At 38.9% G+C, this 21,420-nt stretch overlaps 1 protein-coding gene across 1 annotated transcript in view; it reads right to left on the reverse strand.

The window, feature by feature from the left end:
* The window catches only part of SLC9A9 (solute carrier family 9 member A9), a 174,167-nt gene that overhangs the window by 94,733 nt on the left and 58,014 nt on the right, over positions 1-21,420 (reverse strand). Inside the window, exons 7-9 of the mRNA XM_066193280.1 lie at positions 11,861-11,999; positions 10,919-11,024; positions 758-846 (exon numbers count right to left, since the gene is read on the reverse strand). Of these exons, the coding sequence (XP_066049377.1) occupies positions 758-846; positions 10,919-11,024; positions 11,861-11,999 (334 nt within the window). The remainder of the gene's footprint in view (positions 1-757; positions 847-10,918; positions 11,025-11,860; positions 12,000-21,420) is intronic.

Here is a 21,420-nt window from a genome sequence, read left to right on the forward strand (position 1 = left end):
TGGGCCATAAGTTTCCATTTTTTTTTTCTAGGAGATAGATTTCCTAAAACCTAGGGTTCTTGGGACATAGGAGGAAATGGTAAAAGGGAAGAAAACTGCATTTAAATGACTCCTTACAGGACCTAGGTAGGGGCAGGGTTGTCTAAAATTACTCGTGCTGAAAAGCATTTTGAACACTGCAATGCCATAGATCTGAGGACAGCCTCAAGTTTTAAAAAATAATTACAGTTCTAGTCACTCGTTTAAACAAAAACCAGATGATCATTTTGCACATTTCTAAACTCTAAATAACACAATGGAAATAAAAAGTCTCCATCTTTCTAATTATGACAATTTTTAATGAAACAGAAATTAAACTATGTCATTGCTTAAATCTGTGGGCCAGATTGCAGTTTATGCAATCCCTTTGCAAAAATCTTCAGGGATCCAATCTTTCAGACCACTTCTGCCTTACTTACTAGAGCTCTTTGTTTTCCTTAATTTTGAAGCATTTTTGTACGGAAGTTGGTGTAAACTGTAATCTCCATACCTGTCTGTCATTTCAGGTCTCTTGGGAAGAACAGATTCTTATATTCTTATATTTTTTGCTTATCCTGTTAATTGTTACCGTTTTCTTGGCAAAATCTTTCCAGTCTTTCCCCTGATGAAGACATAAGCCTCTTGCTTAGCATTAATGAACTCCCATCCAGCTGTATTCCAGTAGCTGTTATTCCTTAAACCAGTGTAAGTAACGATGTCAGTTATTTCCATGTCTTACCTGCTTAGTTCTCATTTTGGAATCTGGTGACAGATTGTTGTAGGTGTAATGGGCCTGTGTGACTCCACAGAAAAGGACAGCAACAATACCTGCAATTCAAAGAAAAAAACAGAGTTAGCTGCTTCTGTTTTCTTACTTAGGCTTGCAAAAGGCTGCATAAAAAAGCAAATTAGTCTAATGACATTTTATAACAAAAGAAATTTGAGATATGTGCTCTAAGGACAATCATGCTTTCGTAGCATTTCCGATGTTGTGTATTTGGAAATTCAAAGGCTGTCGAAAATTTGTTTCAGTTAATACATGGTATGATCCAACCATAATCTAACTGACAGTAATTGTAAGTGTAGGACTAACATATTCGTAAATGTAGGAATTTGGAGTATTTGAAAAAATTTGGCAAGGACTGAATAGGAAAAGAAAAAAACGATTTTGTTACATTTAAATGGTTCGAGACCACTTAGTGCTGAATGACTGCAATGGGGTAAAATCATTTCAGTCTGTGCCTGATTGTAGCTTATCACAAGCAGTGTGTAACAATGTCAAGGTGAACAACACCACATTCCTTAGAAGTGATGCTCTGGCAGGTGCAAGCTGTGCTGCCTGGAACAAGCACAGGCACAGGTGACCGTAGACATGTGGCAGCTGTAATAGTCCCAGCTTGTGGAAGACCTGAAGGGGAAGCAGGATTGTCAGGAATAATAACAACAAATTTGTTTTATAGCGAAACTTTTCAATACTTCCTTGGCCCTGGCCCTAACTCACTAGAATCACAGAGTAACATCACTGTAATGCAGTATTGTAATTCAAGTTGCTGATAAGACTGTGAGGCCTGCAAGATAATGCAGGAGGAACCCACACAGGGAGAAAACAGAAAACCAAAAATAGTGTCCACCAGTAGCCATACGTAAATGCCCATGGAGGAAGAAAGCTCTGGTTTTTTCTTAAACTTGGGGCATGTCTACATAGATAATTATTTACACAACAGCTCAGGGCTTTCTCGTGTCCATTCTGATCATTGTTCCCTGAAACCTGCACAAACACTTCCCCAAGCAGGGGGGTGGGCTGAGCACAAAGCCAGCCAGCAGTGGGATCTTTGTGTGCCTGCACCTCCAGGGCTCACCTACGCACAATTCCCCACCATCCACCCCACAGGGTTTTAGTCCTTGTGCCTTTCAGCCCTTCTCCTCACTGCCTACCTGCAGGAGCTGCAGCATGCCCTAATGAGCCTTTTAGTTCTGCTTCCTCACAGGCTGCTCCCCACAGTGCTAAGGAATTTTCAGCTCACAGGCTGCTCACTTGTACTGACACTATACTGATGGGTCTGAGGCAACAAAGCAAGCAGAAAGATGCCTGTCCAGGTTTAGGCACTGTTCATCCTTGTGATGTGATTGTGCTACAGCTTTCTGGGCATTTATGGGGTTAAGCAAGCATGAAGTGAAACATATAAACCAGTTCCACTGGAAGCAAAGAGCATGAAGTGGAATGGTGAAAAGAATCTCAGTCTGTTCCTCCAGTCCTGGACCGGAAACTGGATAAAGCTGCCTCCATCGTCTCCAGAATGGTGTCTCTCCTGACTTCATGAGGGCAGCAAGAAGGGCCTCAGTAAGGGGGCAGAATCTGCAGCGCTGCACCTCTAGCACAGCAAACCCCAAACAAACAATCAGCTGCTCCAAAAGTGTCAATGGGAGCAGGCCAGGCTTCAGAGTCCCAGGAAAAATGAACAGGCACATACCGAACAAGGGTCAGTTGCCTCAAGCACTGGTGCCTCAACAGGTTCTTTAACAGGCTTTTTCAAATCTCTAAGTGTTTGAATTTTAGCAGCAAGAGGTAGGTGAAATATCCTCCTGCTCTGAACCACAGCACAGATAAGGAAACAAATCAAAGTAATAATTTAGACAATGCTGAAACGATTTCATTTGGGGGAGATTGTGTGTGTGGGATCTGTGAATTCTCACACAACAGTTAAATTAATCATTACCTTACCATGTCTTTCTTTAGACTCTCCTTATATTGCTTACCAAGAAAATATTGGCCAAAAAAATCCAATTTTCTTGCAAGCGCCTCTCTTTTTTTTTCTGGGAAGAGCTGGGGTTTGGCATTAATAAGCCTTTGATGGAAGAAAAAGTATGGAGTAAATACTTCTGATTTGATTTGGCACAAGGGACAACTGTCATCAGAAAGAAAATGAGGAAACAAATATATATTTTTCCCCACAAACCACTGTGGACATTTTGTTTGCTTCTGGGTTCTCTTTATATTGTAAATTTACCTGTAATGCTTCTACAGAACACTGGCTTTTTAGCCAAGAGAAATTCCACTGAACTTTTAGTGTGTCTTTTTTTTTTTTTTAAATATTTATTTTCTTAAGTCTGTTTGGATATTTATTTTTTTCTAGCTATACTATGACTTTTCTTCATGGTAAATAATGTGGGGTGTGGTGAGGTTGTCACTGCTTAAATATATTCCAGGAAGTTTATATTTTTGTGAGGTCTAATTGCTCTCATAAATGTGTCTAATTCTTCTTTCTCAGTAACTGTATTTGACTGTGCAGAACTGATCTGGGGAGTTTAAAAATTCTCAAGGCATTAATAATATGCACTGGGATGCTCAAACAATGACATTTCAGTTAAAAATACAACCAAACAGTAATATTGCTAAGTATCACTAGCTCCAGGCTCAGTAACTGAAATGGAGATAAGAGTTTCTGATGCAGTTTCTTCTCTATTAATCATCAGGATGTCAAGTCTTGCATTTTTAAAATAGACTATTAAATTCAACTGTGATTATAAACTGGCTTTGACTGCTAAGAAACTGTTAATTATGGGTAGTGAGAAAACTGAGAGAGTGTCATGAAGAATAAAATGGCTTAAATCTGATTTTGCAATAAGAATAAATGAACTGAACCATGCAATTATGCAAGTGTAGAAACCAGATACCCTGTTTCCAGGGAAGACTGGGGGAATGCAGTGGAATGTATCAATTGCTACAATTGAAAGCTTAATATGGACCAGCCATGACTCTCACAATCAAGCTCGTTAAAAGGCTTGGAGAAAATTGTTTGCAATGAATATCCATTAAAATGATTACTTAAGAGTAATGACCAATTACATGTTAACTGAAAAGGAAAGAGAAGTACCTAAAGAGGCAAACACAGAACTCTTTAGTTACAGGGAAAAAGCAGTCTGGATTTCTTTGCAGCACTGTTAAAGCTGGATTTTGATGTTACTGGGTAGCAAAATACTGTATGAACGGTGTATGGCACAGAATGAGGTTGTTTTTGTGGGCTTGCTTTCAGAGAGGAACAGGTAAGAGCAAATGGAGCAATACTGGAGTCATAAACAGAAAGTATCCATTAGATGCAGGGAGGCAGATAAAGCAAGGTGGCCTTTTATTTGTCCTCAATTTCAGGCTGTTGGAGACAGCTCACTCACTGGCTACTTTTTTTAAGTGGCAAAATTAGCAATTACTGAGACAGTTCTACAACTGCAGAACAAAATGCTGACTTAAAGTAACCAGGGAATGTTTTGAGCTGAAACAGGTGGCAACTTGTTAAGTGCAATACAGCTCCTTGTGTTTCGTAACAGATTACTGGAATTTTTTCTCTTAATATAAAAGATGAGAGACTTCACAGAAAAATGCTTATATCCCTAGTAAACTTTCAGCTACAGATCAACCTCTTTGAAGAGGTTGTATTAGAAATCAAAGCCATTTCATTTGTTTTTTTGTAACAGAGAAATTGAGACAGCTTTTTAGCTGTTAATACAGCTAGAGAACTAATTCTTACATTAGCTTTTACAAATGCAAGTAGTTGAAATGGTTGTTGAGTCAAAAGCTAGTAATATAAAAATATAGCAACTATATAGGGTCTTGTACATTTAATAGTATTTTGGTGATGGTGTCAACCTTAAAATTATAGTGTGGGAATTAATTTACAAGTGCCACTCTGAAAATAGCTCCCATATTGTCACTAAAAGACAAAATCTTTTTTACATAATTTCACAAACATGAAAATAAGGAATGTCAGAGGAGAGCAGCATCTGCAATGTTCTTTTAATGCAACCGTGGAAGTGAGTGGCCACAATCAAAACCTGAGAATTTGCTAATTTGAGAGATTAAACCAGACATTTTTCTCCAGCTGTCAGGTCTTTTGGTAGTAAAAAAGGGAATTTAGAAAAAGAAAAGCCCCAAACTGCTTTCTTCTCAGGGAGCAAAGGACGAGATAAAAAATACAGCTTCATTTCAAAAGATCTGTAAGCAAACTGGCCAGTTTTCTTCCCAACTTTGAAGGTTTCCAGAGTTTCTGGGATGTCTCTCTAAAGATGCACTACAGACTAAAATCTCACAGTAAAGCAGCAGGAATTGGTCTTTCATCAAAGGTGGTGAAATGCGTGGAAAAAGGAACAATGAGGATTGGGTAAAAGAGAAGTTATTTAAATCAGATAACATTTACTTTGGAGTCATATTTATGTCAGAATCTCCACAGCACCTCTTGGGATGCAGACTGAATGTGTGAGTGGCAGGAAGTGAGACTGTGCTCTGTCTCAAATTGCTGCAGGAATAAGGCCATACACCCAGTGGTGAGAATATCCCTATTCAGGCTGTTTTCACCGAGGGTATGAAGTGTGACTAATCATTTTCTTGAAACTAAAGAAAAGATTTAAGGCTTCCTGCACCAGACCTGCACCAATGCAGAACCAAAGCTTGTGCTTTGTTCATGAGGCTTTTATCTCTGGAGTTGTCTGAGGTTGATTTTATGTTGAAGTGACAGAAAGCAACAAAAGACAGAGTTGAAGGGAATTTTTAGCCCTTAACTTTTCATTGGTACTGCACCTGGATGCTTCAAATGAGACCTGGGCTTCAGTGTTGTACTTTTGTAACCCCAAATGAATTGCTGAATTCAACTTCCATTGGAACTGCTATGGTGACATGTTTATTCTGGAAACACTAAGAGTGCTTACCCTGTTTATCCTGAACCTCTGCACTGGCAATAAGACTCCACTATCCACATTTTATGCAATTGATCTTTGGTCTCAGCTTAATGCCTTGCTGGAATATGTACTTTTCTCTGAAAACAGGCACTTTTCTCCTTTTTTCTTACTGCCTTAGAAGACTGTACCTACAGCAACCCCTAAACTAGCCAGACCCAAGCCCTGACTCCCGAAAAGGATCTGCAGCCGACCAGCTCAGTTGTCCTCTGTCCCTGCACAGCAGGGCAAATGCCATCTTCTTGCCTATTGTTTTCCTAATTAGGCTTAAATTTAATCCTGTGCTCCTGGGAGTGGCAGAACTAGAGCTTACAAGAGTTGCAGTCTCTTTCCTTTTGACCTGGAAGCCAAAGTATCCCTTCTCCCTCCTTACTGGCAGGAGTCTGGGTACTCTGCATGACACAGCATGGCACATTACTAATGAATAAAGAAAAGAAAACTACACAGTTTAGAATTTAAAGCCCAGAATATTTTCCTCGTACAGAATAATGTCAGCTCAGTGAACTTAAGCCCACCAGGCACCAAACCGCCTTGGTCTCACAGTGCTCAGCACTGCAGACAGGAATGTTTTGGTAGATCCTTTCTGAGAGTGTCACAAGGAGAACAGGTCACAGCATTTAAAAAAAAAAATGAGGTAGATGACAGATTCTAGACAAATCACAGCAAACAGATGGGAGAAGTGAACAGCATGAGGATAAATGCACTTTGTCAGCAGTATTAAAGAAAATGGAAGCTGATGACATTCACTCTTGCTATGTCCGAAATACAAAGGTAGCACAAAATTGCCCCAGTGAGAGATCAGATCTTTGGACTCGTCCTGGGTACCTCATTCATAATATGCTGCTTATTTATTTTTGGAGGAAAAGGAGGAAAAGCTTTCCTGCTAGGTAGACTGCTCTCCTGTGAGCCCCTGAAGAAGGCAAGTGTCACAAAGGCAGAAACATCACAAAATATTCAGACAAGAATTGCTGAAGAAGAGGAAGCAGCAGTAATTTATTATCACAAGCTTCTAATGATCAGAAATCAAAGGGCTCTGAAAACCAGTAAAGGAACAAAAATGACACTCTCCAACAATTTTTTCCTTCAAGGTCTATTGTCTTTTTTGTCTTCATAATGCAGATCTTTAGTGTGTAAAAATCAGAGGAGCTTGGCTGCAATTTTGATGCTTTTACACTGAGTCCCTGTGTGACTTTGAAGTAACCATCAATTGTACACATACATACAAGTCAATTCCCATACACATGCTCGAGTGTATTTCTGCAGGTAAATGAATCTCTTTTTATCTGAATATCTGGTCACTTCAAACAGCTGTAGACAGAGAAGGTCTAACCATTAAATGCCCAGGTACCTCATGGTACCTTTCTCAGACTGAGTGATCATTTAAAATTTAGAAACTTTTGCTAATTACAAACCAAGATAACAAGCAATTAATGTACTTTCCTCATTTATTTCAATAAGTGTTTAATTTAAATAATTTATGGTTTTTTTTCATAGCCTACTAGTAAATACTATGTAATGAACTTTGCAAATGAAAACAACTCTATTAACACTGACCTTACTCTAGCATTCTGTTATTACAGCTTTGCTCAGCAGCCAGGAATGATGTACTCCAGGGCAAATGAGAAAATGCACAAATTAGGTTCTACTGTATAAGAATCAATTTATCATGCATATGTCACTGCTTGATGATATAGCTACAAGATTAATAACCATAACATTAATTTATAATTTCCAGTTCCCAGTATAACAATAATTGTGTAGTCATCCCAGATTTTTCTTTTGATTTGTTGGTTCGATCACATCCATTTTTCAACTAGGGTCAGGCCCATATATTGTGTGTTATATATCATAGGATATCTTGTGGCAGAGCAATGAAATATTTTTTTAAATATTGACCTGTACTACTCTCCATTTAAATTTTATTTTAGAAATCTGCAAGCTAAACAACTGAGCCCTACCACCTACTTTACCCACTGAAAAAAACAGCATAGCCCATTATTTCTAAATTATGAAATACTTCAATATTACACTTCAAAAAGCTCAGAATGATTGAAGGACTGCTGTGGAAAGCATTATAAGAATAAAATTATTTTGCAATTACATTATTTAATAGCTACAGGGAAGTACTAGTCTAGTGTTAATCCTTTGAAGTTCATTTAGAAAAATGAACAGAGAAAACACAATATCCAAGGAAAATGAAGATGAATAGAGGCACAAATGTCTAATGGAACAAGTTATTTTGGAAGCTTGTCAACACTAGAAGTGTTGTCCATTACATGCAGTGGTGCAGCTGTGCCATTGCTGGAGTGAGGCTCTCTTTAAGGACAGGCACAGGTGACTGTAAAACCAGAACCTGCATGCACTGAGACAGACAAAGGGCAAAGCAAGAAAGCTGGAGAAGAATGGAAATGACAGAGTGTGGTTTAAGAGCTGAGTGTGTCCTGAAGCATGACTTTTTCCTGGGCTCTCCCTGCCTTCTGCAACAGGTGCTTTGTGTGGACCCAGCTGTGTGAGGACTGCACACAACTGCATTTTGCACACATTTCCTTAGCATGGGTATGAGAAATCAGAGCTGAACCAAAGTCTGGTGAAAATTTCTCAACCCACAGAGCATTTCTGCTGCTGAACTTGGAGTTTAAAATAATATTTTGAAAGGAGGGGAGTTTGAACTATTTCAGAGGAAACAGAGAAGAAAAAAGCAACATCAAAACTGGTTAAGTCAGACGACTAAAGGGTAATGTCAGCACACTACTAATAAAGTAAATGCATTTATAAACCACAGCTTTGGACTTCTGAAGCCACAAGAAAGGCTCCATGATTTTTTCTGTAATAACAGGTTCTGACAAAAGCCTTGTGCAGAAATTAAGTGATAAAGATTTAGCTGATAGAAGTTTCAAGATTAAACTTTGCCTTCTCAGAACAGTGTAATTAAACAATTTCCATGTGAAACTCAGAACCCATGAAAAAATATTCATAAAAAAATGCTAGTGACAGACCTAAAAATGCTTGATACTTTTTATTGGAATATATGTGTTGGTGAAGTAATTATCTTTCCTCTATCAGTTCCTTTTCTGATAAGAATGAGTTAAATTTCCCAACAATTTTCTATTTTTTGCCTTAAATTGAAACTTTACTTTGGTTCCACTCTCTTCTGTCCTCTGTCTCTGCTCATTTAAAATTCCTTACCATGGCTACCACCACCATCTGTGGTGTTCAATAATTAAGTCTTTTATTTCAGATATTTTATATATTAGAGCAGGAAAGAGCAATGAAATGCTCTACAGGGTAACTACCAGGAGAGACTCTGCTGTCCATCATCGTGTTTGCAGCATGCAAAAAAAGGCATATGCCAATTATTTTTGTCTGGACATACAGTCTGTTCCAATGCCTGAGAAATGGAAATTACCTTTGGCGCCACACCTGAGGCTCTGAAAGATATTAGTGTTTCCTTTACAAATCTACTTTTTGTGTGTAATGTATAATCAATTGTTCAGTTGCTGAAACAGCATCCTTGTGCTCTGTGAGGAATGCATTTTAAAACAGTCTTTACTTGGAAGTCACTGATTAGGAAATCAGTACCTCCAGTAGCAGGCAAGAGATCAACAATCATCCTCCTTTGCTTCCATTTTTCTGAATTTTCTTGCCACATGTTTAGAAGCTTGTTGAGTCTAACCCCAGGCAGCAGCTCAGACTCTCACAGCTGCTCACTCCCTCTCTCCCTCCTCCCTGGTGGGATAGGGGAGACAATGACAGGGGTAAGAGTGAGAAACCTTCTTCCTCCGGCTTGTCTTCCTCTGGAATGGGTCTGCTGGGATCAGCTGTCCTGGCTGCGTCCCCTCACAGCTGCTCGTGCACCCTCAGCCCCTTTGCTGGTGGTGTGAGGTGTGGTGAGGAGCAGAAATTCCCTTGGCTCTGTATAAGTGTTTCTCAGTGATACCTGAAATATCCCTGAACTACCAATGCTGTTTCCAGCTCCACATTAGCTAATGTGAAGAAAATTAACACTACCCTTGCCCAAACCAGCACAGAGCTGTTAAGAGACAAAATGGACTTTCATTCCACCTGGTATCTGATTTTCTTGATGTGATGAAATACCACCCTTTTGTTCAGTTCATGTACCACTGTTTTTATTCATTGGCCTGAAGAATTTGGCAGTAAACAGGAATGCAAAGTTGTATAATTAGTGAGGAAAAGATGCAGATATTAATCCCCATTCAGAAATAGTTTGATTGTGTGGCTGATATTAAAAAAGTAACATGCTGGCTCCAGAAAACTCAGTAAAAATATAACTGTTGCCTTCAGAAGGCTTTGAAAAATTTTGCAAACAAACCAGCATGGGCTGCATTACCACTCCATTAAGTATTTTTCTTCTGATTTTCCCTGACGTTAATTAGAGCACTGGATTTCAGGGGTGACAACCTCAAGAGCATTAAAACAATCAAGGTCATAGAAACTTTGTTCTTTTGAATAGAACTATACAATAGCTTGCTGTGGAGGTAAACTATATCCATTTACAAATTTTGCCTAAGCTTCTGTGTACACTTCAATGGAGGCCCTGGGTACATAATTGACTGTGATTGTACAATTTCTTTGCTGGCATTAAGGAAAAAACAATCGGATCACACATCTTTCTACCTGTCACTGGGACATGGCTGAGCCAAATATGTACCTGTAGGTGCACTGAACAAGATGACGTTTTCCCCTAAGTACAAAGGTGGATGCAACCCCCTGGCCCTGTTCTTGGTTTACTATAGATAGTTGGTCTCAATTATTGATAATTGAGACAAACGAGAAGGGCCCAGGATCTGGAGTGTGTGCAGAGGAGCACACAGCCTGCTAATCACAAGGCACTGCCTATTTCCTTCCTTGTACTTACGGTTATCTTTGCTCCCATAGCTGGCCAGAAAATAGGGAGATTAATAGAGGGACTCATAGGGTGGGATAATGCAGGGAAACACGACTGAGGACTTGAGCCTGATCTATTATGTCTTTGTCTGGAAGAACTGTTCAATGTCACTACAGAATTGTTCTTGAAGATGAAACAATCTTCAGTATAGTAACAGGCTTTTAGAAGCTTTATATATGAATGATGTCAAACCTAAAGTAAACCATGCATTTTACCCACACTAGAGGCATATTATAAAATTGCTTTTATTTCATTAAATTCAACACTTACCTGTAAGCCCAGCGGCTTCTGCTGATAAGAAGGCACTCCAGGATAGGAGGAAAAACAGACCTGTCTCCAACATAGGAAACTCACAGAGCTTTGTAAATTTGGTCAAGTGCTAAAAGATTACTAAGGAAAAATAAAAACCCAACTTGTTTTAAAAGCTAAAATTACCCCCAGACTGAGAAAGGATGAAAGAAAGAAAGCAAGCTCCCCCACCATACTCATCTACACATGTTGAATTTGGGAAAAACTTTACAGCTTCTAACTTATCTCAAGGAGGAGAATCCAGAACAGATTTTAAAGTCAGCTATTTTAAGTACTTTTGTGGAGTTTGAATTAATACCTAGTTGGTTGCATTTGATATTCTTTTTCCCGTAAAAAAGGAAAAGGAAGTATTTTTTTTCCAGTTTTATAAAAAAACTGACATTTGTTTACATTTATGTGAAAACAAGAAAGATCAAAATCACTGATCTTTCTGCAGTAGCATTTTATATGAACTGTAAAACACAAGGAAAATACAGGGCAACAGACAGACCTTTCATTTGTAGCTTAGTTAAACTGAATGGACTTGTTGGTCACACTGACACAGTGTAGTGTTTCCCTTGTATTTTTCTATAATTGCTGCTAGCCTGGAGTTCATAAATAGCTTGCTGTTCTTAATAAATTCATATTTGAGCCTCAAAATACTTCAAAACAATTTGCTTAAGATATAATTATTTACAAATAGGATAATAAAGGCCAGAGTTCTGCCTAATGGTAACTGTAAAAAAGAAATTTGTGGATTCTGACAAATTACATTTCCTGTCAATTTGTGATGTGTCTGTTTACAAACTCTTCAGCCTACAGTGAAAAGCTTCAGGCTCAAACTAAAGATGGTCACTCTCAGATATTGCATATTTTTTCCAACATATATTGATTTGCTCCCTTAAAACAAACCATAAAGGATATTAAAGCTGTGACAACAGCATAAGAGGATCCCATGGCAAATGATCCAGCAAAGATCCCCAGAAAATTTCCCACTGACTGGAAGAAAGCAGCGGCATCAAAAGCATTAGGATTCTCCTTAGGACTGTAAATGGATATAGAGCTGAAAAGAAAACAAAGGGGTGGGGGAGAGGGAGAGAAAAAGGAATAACAAATTCAATCACATTGTAACAACTTTGGAATCAATAATTGAAAATGAACAGTTTTAGGCACTCAAAAATGCAAAACAAGGCTTCTCTGGACTAATCGCAGATGAGAGCAAAGCAGATGGAGACTGGGGAGAACCAATTTGTTTTCAAGGTATCATACTGGAAATAGTCTACTGCCAGTCAGCAACACTTTTATACTAGAAGTGCCATAAACAATATTGTTTCCAGGCCAACAAAACATTAAAAGGTGGTAGGTGGATAAGAAAACTGCAGGGAAGATAGATAACTTTGAATTATTTATTGGCCATATGTCCTCAGAGCAGTTACATATTCCCAAATATCCTTGATAGAAAGTGCAGCTTTGTGGCTGATGTTCAAATGGGTGACACAAATCACAGTAGGTACCACATGCAGCAGCAATTTTGTCACAAAACACCAAGTATTTTCCTTCTTGGTATAACCCTTCATAACCAGGGCTAGAGCAAGAGCTAGCAAGAGCTCAGCAAGAGGAAACCTTGTGGGCAGAATGGATGTTGTCCCACAGAAAGAAACTGCTGCGGTTGTCCGAGGTCACCTCTTGTTTCCCCTCCCCAGAGTGCAAAATACCACAAGTATTTTGGAATGGGAAAGGACCCCATCAAAGCAAAGGGGCTGTGCCCCACATAATTCTTTGAGTGTCTCAAAGTTATTTTCCACCAGTCAGTTATCACCCAGAACATCAGTAAGTCCATGTGTGTATCTCTTTTTCCTTGTTGAAATTTTATATAGAACAGATACAAAATAGCTCTAAGCCTCACAAACTAAGTAAGCAACATTTTAGACTTAGATTTTAGATTTAATTAAGCAACATTTAGATTTTGTGTTCTGTTGCTTTGAGTACTGTTTTGAGTACTTTTATGATCCTTGTCAAAGAAAATGCGCTGAGCTTGGCATTGGATTGCAGAACCCATCTTGGATTGCTGGAAAACAATTGGTATTTTAAGAATTAAAATGTTAGAATTTTTTAAAAGTTGTGAATATTTTAAGATTTGAATATTAAGAACGTGATCCTCGCAGTCTGATGTTTTTCATTTGGAAATGAGGCTTAGAGTTGAAGTTCTGTATAAAGGATTTTCTAAACAGTTGCATTGAAATAACATGAAGGTGTGAAAACAGTTTCCATGCTTTCAGTCTGCAAAAACGGCACAAGGATTCTCAAGGCATATGCTGGATCACCACAAATATGAGGGGTGAATGCTCATGTACTACAACAGAAGTAACTAAGCACTACAATCTGTTATCTCCAGTTATGCTGATTAGCACCACCACAAAATCAGTGAGATGATTTCTACTGAGAGGTGCTATTGATACAAGGACACAAAGCACTGGCAGCAGAGGAACTGGTAATCAGCAACATGTTGCCATCTAAATTTTCCATCCTTTTTCAACTGTGGCTTTCCTAGACCAGGGGATCAGTTACAATTCTTTGTTTCGCTTGCCTAAAAACTTGTGTGTCTTGACAGCAAAGCAGCCACATGGTTCTTTGATGTTTGTCCCTGCCAAGTACACAGAGACTGCAGCTGCTGGTCTGCTTTCCTTAGTGAATTATAAATCAGGAAATGATCTTTTGTGCTTTGGCCTGCACTGAGTGGTGAGTTCTGAGAGGTCTTAAAATCAAGAGAAATGGTTCTGTTAGAATGATGGGCTCTGACCATGATAGGGATGCTCAGTAACAAAAAAGGTCTTGACATGGAGTAAAAATTTATTAGCCAAATGTAAGCCATAGTCCCCAAATGGCTTTTTATTAAGTATGTTTATCTTAGAACAGGAAAAGCTGGCTTTATTAAGATTGGTTAGGGTTACAGTTTGCCCTCCAATCTACCAACAGGTTTCAGGTGTGAAGAAAACTAGAAAAAAACATCGTATTCTTAATGTACTTAATTCAGGATCAAATTTGAAACTGCTCATTCTCACTGAAAATTTTTTCTACTCAGTGTGCCCCCATGATTTTTTAAAAACACCATAACATGACATATGCTCATTATACTACTGTGGTTTCTGGTCTAAATCTTCCCAGAACTCCTGTTTCCCTGCAGTTCAAAGAAGATCTGCTTCTGTATTTCATTTTGCATTATTCTCTACTAGAGCTATTTTTTTTTTCTGGGTATGTTTCTTTTTAGCACTAACTTTTAATCCTTTCAAGCATCCAAAATACACAGCAATTTACCTAAGAGTTTTTCTATACAAGCTGCAATTTAACAGAAGAGGATTTTATCCTGTTTATTTCACTACTTCCTGCCAAACCAATTACTTGACCTAAAAACAAAATTGCGAAGTTTAACACTGGAGAGAACCATAATTAAAATTATAGTGCCTCTACCCTTCTTCTTTTTCCTTGGAGAGCAATTCAAGAGGCCTGCTGGCATGACTTGCCCTCTCTGCTATCTGCTCTGTGCTCTCTGTTCAAAGGGGTTGATTGCAGTTCATTAATAAGCAATGTGGGAGAGTTTGAAACTAAATTTTGAACTGTTTTTAGGTTTTAGAGGTTTTCTAAACGCTGAAAGAGTTTAAGGGAAAAAAAAAAAAACAAACCTCCAAAAAGGTTTATTTCTGCAAATTTGTATGAGAGGTGGATTAAGGGAGTCCTCAAAGTAAATGCAGTAGGACACTTTTCATTTATCACAGACTGATAAATGAACAGATCTGATGGCAAAGGCCTGCTTTATCTGCCACCCACAGTGAGAAAGAGTGCAGGGATAGGAACGAGAGATTTTTGTTGGCTCCTCTCTGAATGCTCAATATATGTTATCTCACAGACCCCTGTCCCTGTCCTTACTACCTGTCTGTGTGTGAGCTTGGTAACCTCTGCCTCTCCTTCTGGTTGGAGTCAGGAATACTACTTCACTTCCTGTCTGGTTCTTACAAGGATTAGCCAGCACTTTCTATATTAGAAAACTATTTAACAGATCTCTTTTTATTTCCAGTTCTGTGTTTCTTTGAGCCAACAACATTGGACAGGCTCAAGCTCTTTCACAGCTTTCAAAAAAGGAAATATAGGCAGTATTTATATATGCAATACATTGCAAGTGAGGGTGGTAGTTTTTCTTGAAGCAGATAGAAGGATTAACAGTTTGTGTCAGTTGTACCACGCTAAGCATTCCACTTCCCTCCCCTCATCTGTTGAGATCACTTTAGCATGACAGTTTCATTCTACACACTTTATAGGGATCTAATACTAAAGGTCTGCATGATAGAAGGGCTTTTGCAATAGAAAGGATCCAGCCTTGTTTCCAGTCACATCTTAACTGATTACTTTTTGCATCTTCAGTTATTCTTAAGCAAACTCTCATTTATTCATAAGATCTGTTTCTTCCTGTTAGTTTTCCCAGCCTGTGAGTTACAGCACAATGTTTTTTCCTTGGAAAAAAGAAATAAAATAGAAAGCACGTGGCATTGCAGCAAAGGTTTTCCAGTAATTCGTGCAAGGTTTTGGAGGAAAAATCTGTTGTTGAGGTTAAATCTTATATCCTACTTTTGTTTCTGTCCATATCTGATGTGCAGAGGGCTGATGTGGCAGCATCAACTAAAGGGAGGCTAATCTCCTTTAACTAGCACAACAGCATAAAGAGTCTTTGTTTTGATCCAAGTCAAAGTGAAGCAACACCTATATTGGATGAATTTTAGAAAAATGCATGATGCTGAAGAAAATACACTCAAGTATCAGAAGGAAAATGTGGGCAAACAGGACAAAATTTCTAATAGAATTATGCTGTAGCAGTTATTATAAATAACCAGTAAAAAGACTGGTTTATTCCTGTCTTTCTCCTGTCTATTTGACCAAAATGAAAATAAACAGCTATGGAGAAGAGCATTTCTTTCCACTTGCCAAGCCAAAGTGCCCTTCTTCCTCCTTGCCACTTCATCACGTGCCATGTAATACTGCTCAGAAGAGAATCAGGAACGATGTGAAGAAAAGAAAAAATTACCTGAAAATACAGGAAGGTCAGATGTTCCCTAAAATACCTTCATTGAATAAAGTGGGATCTCCCTCAGGTGCTAAAAAATTATAGAACTACATGGTGATTTTATCAGCTGCTAATTAAGAAAAATAAAACAGGCCAGAAAAAGTATTCCAGAGTTCAAGGTTGTTTTTAAGAGGGAAAGAAGGTTATTTTTTCCTGAGATTATAATTATGCAGAAAGAGTTAGGTCACTACAGCATGTTAGAAAACTTGGATTTTTCAGAAAAGTGGATTGAATCAAACAGTTTCTGTTCCCACACAACTTTTTGGCTATATAGTTTTCCTAAACGTGTTGGAAGAAAGCCAAAACATCAGAGGTGTAATTTACCCCCAATATGTGTTTGAACCAGAAGGCAAATATGAAAGCCCATGCATGGCACCAGACACCCACAGCTTCTCTTGGCAAGTTGCGAGAGGCTGCTAAGGCTTCCTCACAAAAGATCTCACACAGGAAGAATAAAAACAATTGGGGAAATTTGGGATGTGACTATGCCAAGCCATGCGACTATGCCAAATAAAAACCCATATGAAGCAGAGAAGGTTTGCAGGCAGTTAAGGCAAAGCAAAGACACACCGGAGCAGGAAGGACTAGCAGAGGCAGCCAATTTTAACGGTTTTGAAAAAATATGCGGAGATCTTTGACATAAAAATTTCAAAAACCAAAGAAGCGTATTTTTCAGGTGTGTTAAAACAGTGGTCAGGACATTAAAAGAACACAGAGGAGTCTTTTGTGCATCTTTCTCTATAAAGGAATCTTTCTCTGTGGAATTTGTTCATGACAATATTTGCAAATTTTTAGATATTTAAGTTTCCTGAAACAGAGACTTTGTAGAACTATAGATATTAAGCTTTCTATTTATATAGAGCTTTATATAACAGCTAAAAAAAAAAGAACAACAAAAAGGTACTGGTAGTTGAATTGCTGCTCAAGTGGCCAGCATTTGAACCTTCTTTATGGATACCCAAAATTTTATTCCCCTTGGCAATACAGAAGATCATGGTTTTTATTCCACTTAGAGCCTGGTTGCATCACTGCTACTGGTATTATTGTTTCCAATTCTAGGAAAAGGTCTAGAAGTTGTATTTAGAAACTATTTTCCGTCTGGGCTTACACTCTTGTTTCTTCTTCTCTGTGTCATGGCTTCTTTTCTTCCTCTGTTTTTTGACCTTACTTTGTTCCTTTGCAGGGTTTTCCAGAATTTCTAAAATACTAGAGGCCGTTTTATCTTGGTTACTTTAAACCAAGCTAACATTTACTTTTGTTGTATACAAGCTTTTATTGCTTTTACACTGGTAACTATTTTCAGTTTTCTTCTGTGTCCAAGCCTGAGCTGGCACACAGCAGCAGCAGCTTGTCAGAGAAAACAACAAATAATTTGTGTTGTTCCAGGTAGACTTTCCCTAATTCAGATCTTGTCCTGTACTCACAGATATCAGGGACTGCAGAAAATCTGTCATTGTCCCTCCTCTGTCTCCCAACCCATTTTCCTTAGGAAGTCTGCTCTACCTCCTTAGGGAGCCTTGGAAACCATCTACCCTGGTGACCCCATTCTTGCCCTAAAATTCCACCACCTGTGCCATAAATGGACCTGGTGTCTCACCCACCTGGATGACGTTGAACTCAGCTTCCCTGATGCCCATGAAAAACTGCCATTCCCTGCTGCCAGAGGTGCTGGACACCTGCATCCTTCTCATCCTGCTCAGAACTTGCTCTCTACAGGACTATGCAGTCACTTTGACTCGTAGAAAGGAGATGTGAGATGATAGTTTTGACAATGATTAAGGACCTAATGGGCTGCAGGCAGAGCAATTTCAAGTCTAACATCGTCTCTGATCTGGTGCGGAGCTTCTCTGCCTCAGTGCATCTGAGAAATGGTGTGCACTGTCATCTGTACAAGTATCTTAGCTTCTCATTACCTTGTTCTAGCCTGCTTTTATCTTTGACAAAAAGGAATCCTGATGAACAGCAACATGGACTTAAAATCTGTGTAAAGGAAAACTAAGGCTTTAACAGTAAAATTTGTTCACATATCTCTGAGGCTTGGCACAGGAATATTTCATTCTCAAATGACTACTATTGCTTCTAATTGCCTAATTTTCATAAATCTATTTGGAAATATCACAGTCAGTGACAACTCTTTCCTGTCCCATATCTTTGAGAGGAATGAAGCACATCAGCAGAAAACAGATGGCTGATAGTGGGTTGTCTGTGACAGCATGTGCTTCATTTTGTGTTATCCCTCTGACTTGTGAGCTGATCATACCAAAAGGCACATAATTTACACATTTCTGTGCCTGCAACACAGAAATTCTGATATCCTTTCTCATTTGGATATCAGAACTATAATCCAACTCACTGTTTAATTTCCATTCTTTTTAAACCTTGCATGAAGAGGAAAGGCTTGTGTATCTAGCGCAGCTTGAAGTCTGTCCTCCTAGTAAGGGAGCTTTTAGTGGCTTCAGCAACTGGGAAGATGCATACAGTTCTAAGAAAGTAAAAACAACGAATCAACCACCAAGGAAGAGATAAATACATTTATTGTACTAATACAAAGAGCTGGACTTCTCCCCTGCCTGGCATCTCTGTGTAATCAGTTATGCAAAGTAGAACTTACAAGGTAGAACAGTACTGTAAAAAATAGGCTTTTTTTTCTGCAAAGAAAAAATGACTGTAAAAGTTACAACCCATCAACCCTCTGAGTTAACAAAAAACAACGAACAAGTTAAAAATTCCTCAGTCAATATCTGTAAGGAAAAATGAAATAATTTTCTACGTTATTTGCACCAAATCTGCTGCATGATGTTAATTGTGCCATAAGGGGAGTCAGATGTGCTGTACATGTTAAGACTCTTTCTACTGGAAGTTCATGAGCCTGAGCAATGTTTTTGGCTCCCTAACCCTGAGGCCCGAGTTGGGAGCTATTGTCCACTCCCAGCTCTTGCTCTACTAGCTTTACATTCTTCTTCTTCATTATTTACCTTTGTGTTATCTTTCAATTTTTATCTCCAAAGTTACTTAAAGAGCTGAAAAATATTTATCAGAAACATTTACACAACCTTCCCTTTATGTGACAGTTCTTCCCATTAGTGGAGGGTGATGAGACGCTGGAATAAGGATTTTCTGTGAAAATGATACATATCTCTTGAAAGCCAAAAATTGAATTGATGTGCAATTGCAAGTGTTCTTTCAGCATAAACAAGAGTTTAATGTGCTCCTGGAGGCCTAATTCGATCCACACCTCAGGTTTATTTGTACAAAAGTGACAGAATGTGATACTATGGGACTTCATTTACTCTACAAACAGAGTGCAAGGAATAAAACAGCAGAGCACATTCACCCGACACTGACTGATGTGTCCACAAGGGGTAGGGAAGGTACTGGAAGAATGGGTAGTCTTAATTAACCCCCCTTTTTCTACTTTGGGATAACTCAAGGATGAGGTAACAAAGCCTTTCAATACCCCCGTCTTTCACAGTGACTTCACTCCTGCAGACAAATTTTACATTTATCTGTGTCAGTAGAACTCCACCTGCCTGTTGATAAAATGGTGTGGGCTGGTGGTTGCCTGCACGGAGCGGTAGAATGCTGCAGCAGATTAGCAGGAAATCACTGATTTACTGGCATCCTGCTCTGGAGGAGAAACTGCCTCAAATCTCCCTCACAGTGATGAGTATCTGAAGTAACTCCACTGATTCAGTGCAGTTGGTATAGATGTGCACTCGTGTTACCAAAAAAGCAGGATATGACCCAAACATTTTAGGGAAGGTTTTGAGCAGCTTGGTTAGCCATGAAAAAATCCTTTGCTCTTATGGGCAACTAGCAGAGATTAAATGGAAACAGTTTCCACTAAATCTTGATTAAATTGTAATTTTCTTATAATCACGCAGCCCATGATTTTGTTCAGGAGCAGTTTAAGATTGAAACAACAAAAAATGGTCTCTATTTTATGCTAGACAGCATTTCCTTCATTTAGGCTTTGACTCATCCTCATAACACTGCAGGAGAACCCACTAGACCCGTGAGCACTGTGAAATACCCAGGGATGATTAGCAGCATTTCCTTTGTAATAACAGCTGCTTCTTATCCTTCACAAATGCCTAGTCCTACTCACCTCACCCTCCTCCAGGCTTTAAACCAACTTGTCCCCGAGATTTAGCTGGTTAAACAGTATGACAATACACTGTAATCTTCTCTGAAATCCCCTGGAATGAATGTGAACAAAGGAGTGAGGGGTAATATCGCATTGCTTCGCTGATCAATGGAAGAACATATACAGCAGGTTCCTGTTTAATATTCAAGGGCTTTCTTCTTCTGTGACCTCTGCTTATGACAATCTGATGTGTTCAAGGGTGGTGCAGCCCCTGTCTTTTCACAGATAACATTCCAAATGTTGAGGCAACCTGTCTGTGCACAGCTCAGTACTTGCAGAGACAGTGAGAGGAAGGAAGGTCTAAGTGCCCAGTCCTCCTCACCTCGAGGGAAGCAGATTGTCCTCCCTCTGCTTCTCTCCTTCGTCAGTGGGACAGAAAAGGGTCCCATTCTCGCACTGCTCTGCCAAGCCTCAGCTGTCCCCTGGAACTGCTTGAGGTGTAACAGTGGGTGTGAAGCTTACCTAGGAATGTTAAAGAGGAAGGACAGAATTGGGAGTGTGCTGCTGGGAATATGCCACAAAGAATTGAAAGGTTAAGTGAAAAAGCAGGAGAAAGAAAACTATCTTTGTGATTTCTACCAGCTGTCAGTTTTAAATTCTACCACTAATACATTCCACCAAACCTCATTATAAAAATATAATGTATTAATTATATGCTTTCATAGATTTTTCTCAGGCATGAGGTGTAATTTTGTTTTTTTCTTCTGTTTTTATTGTTATTTCTCTGAAATAAATTGTCTGTGACACAGAAGTAATCTTATGAAGTCAGACTATATAATAATCTTTGTTTGCAACAAATCTAGAGCTTAGTAAGTAGGGGTAGTCTTTGTCTTTTAAGAGATTTTTATGCTACTGTTTGTGTTTAGATTATTATACCCTAGACACAGCTAAGTGTGCTGCTAGAGCATGCAGGTAGTCCCTGGAGTAGGTGGATAATCCACTGCCAGTTCTATGGGTCTGTGCCAAATTTCTGGCCTGCCAACAGCCTTGGGCTTTTTTACTTCCAGAACGTTTTCTGTCAGAGATTAGGAGAGGAGCCCCTGGTCCTACTGCCTTCACTGAACTTCATCATCTTTAGGAACTTTTGAAAAGAGCAGTACACTGGGGGGGCCTGATGGTGAATGTAATTGGTAAAGACAAGGTACGCCGAATCTCACAAAAATCAGAGGGGAAGGAAAATGAAAGTAAGTCTGAAGTTTTTTCTATTTCAGTGTTCTCCCTCAC

Source organism: Chamaea fasciata, unplaced genomic scaffold (genome assembly GCF_029207755.1).
Source record: "Chamaea fasciata isolate MVZ Bird 193981 ecotype frontalis unplaced genomic scaffold, bChaFas1.0.hap1 SCAF_11, whole genome shotgun sequence".
In the NCBI taxonomy this organism is placed as follows: Eukaryota; Metazoa; Chordata; class Aves; order Passeriformes; family Sylviidae; genus Chamaea; species Chamaea fasciata.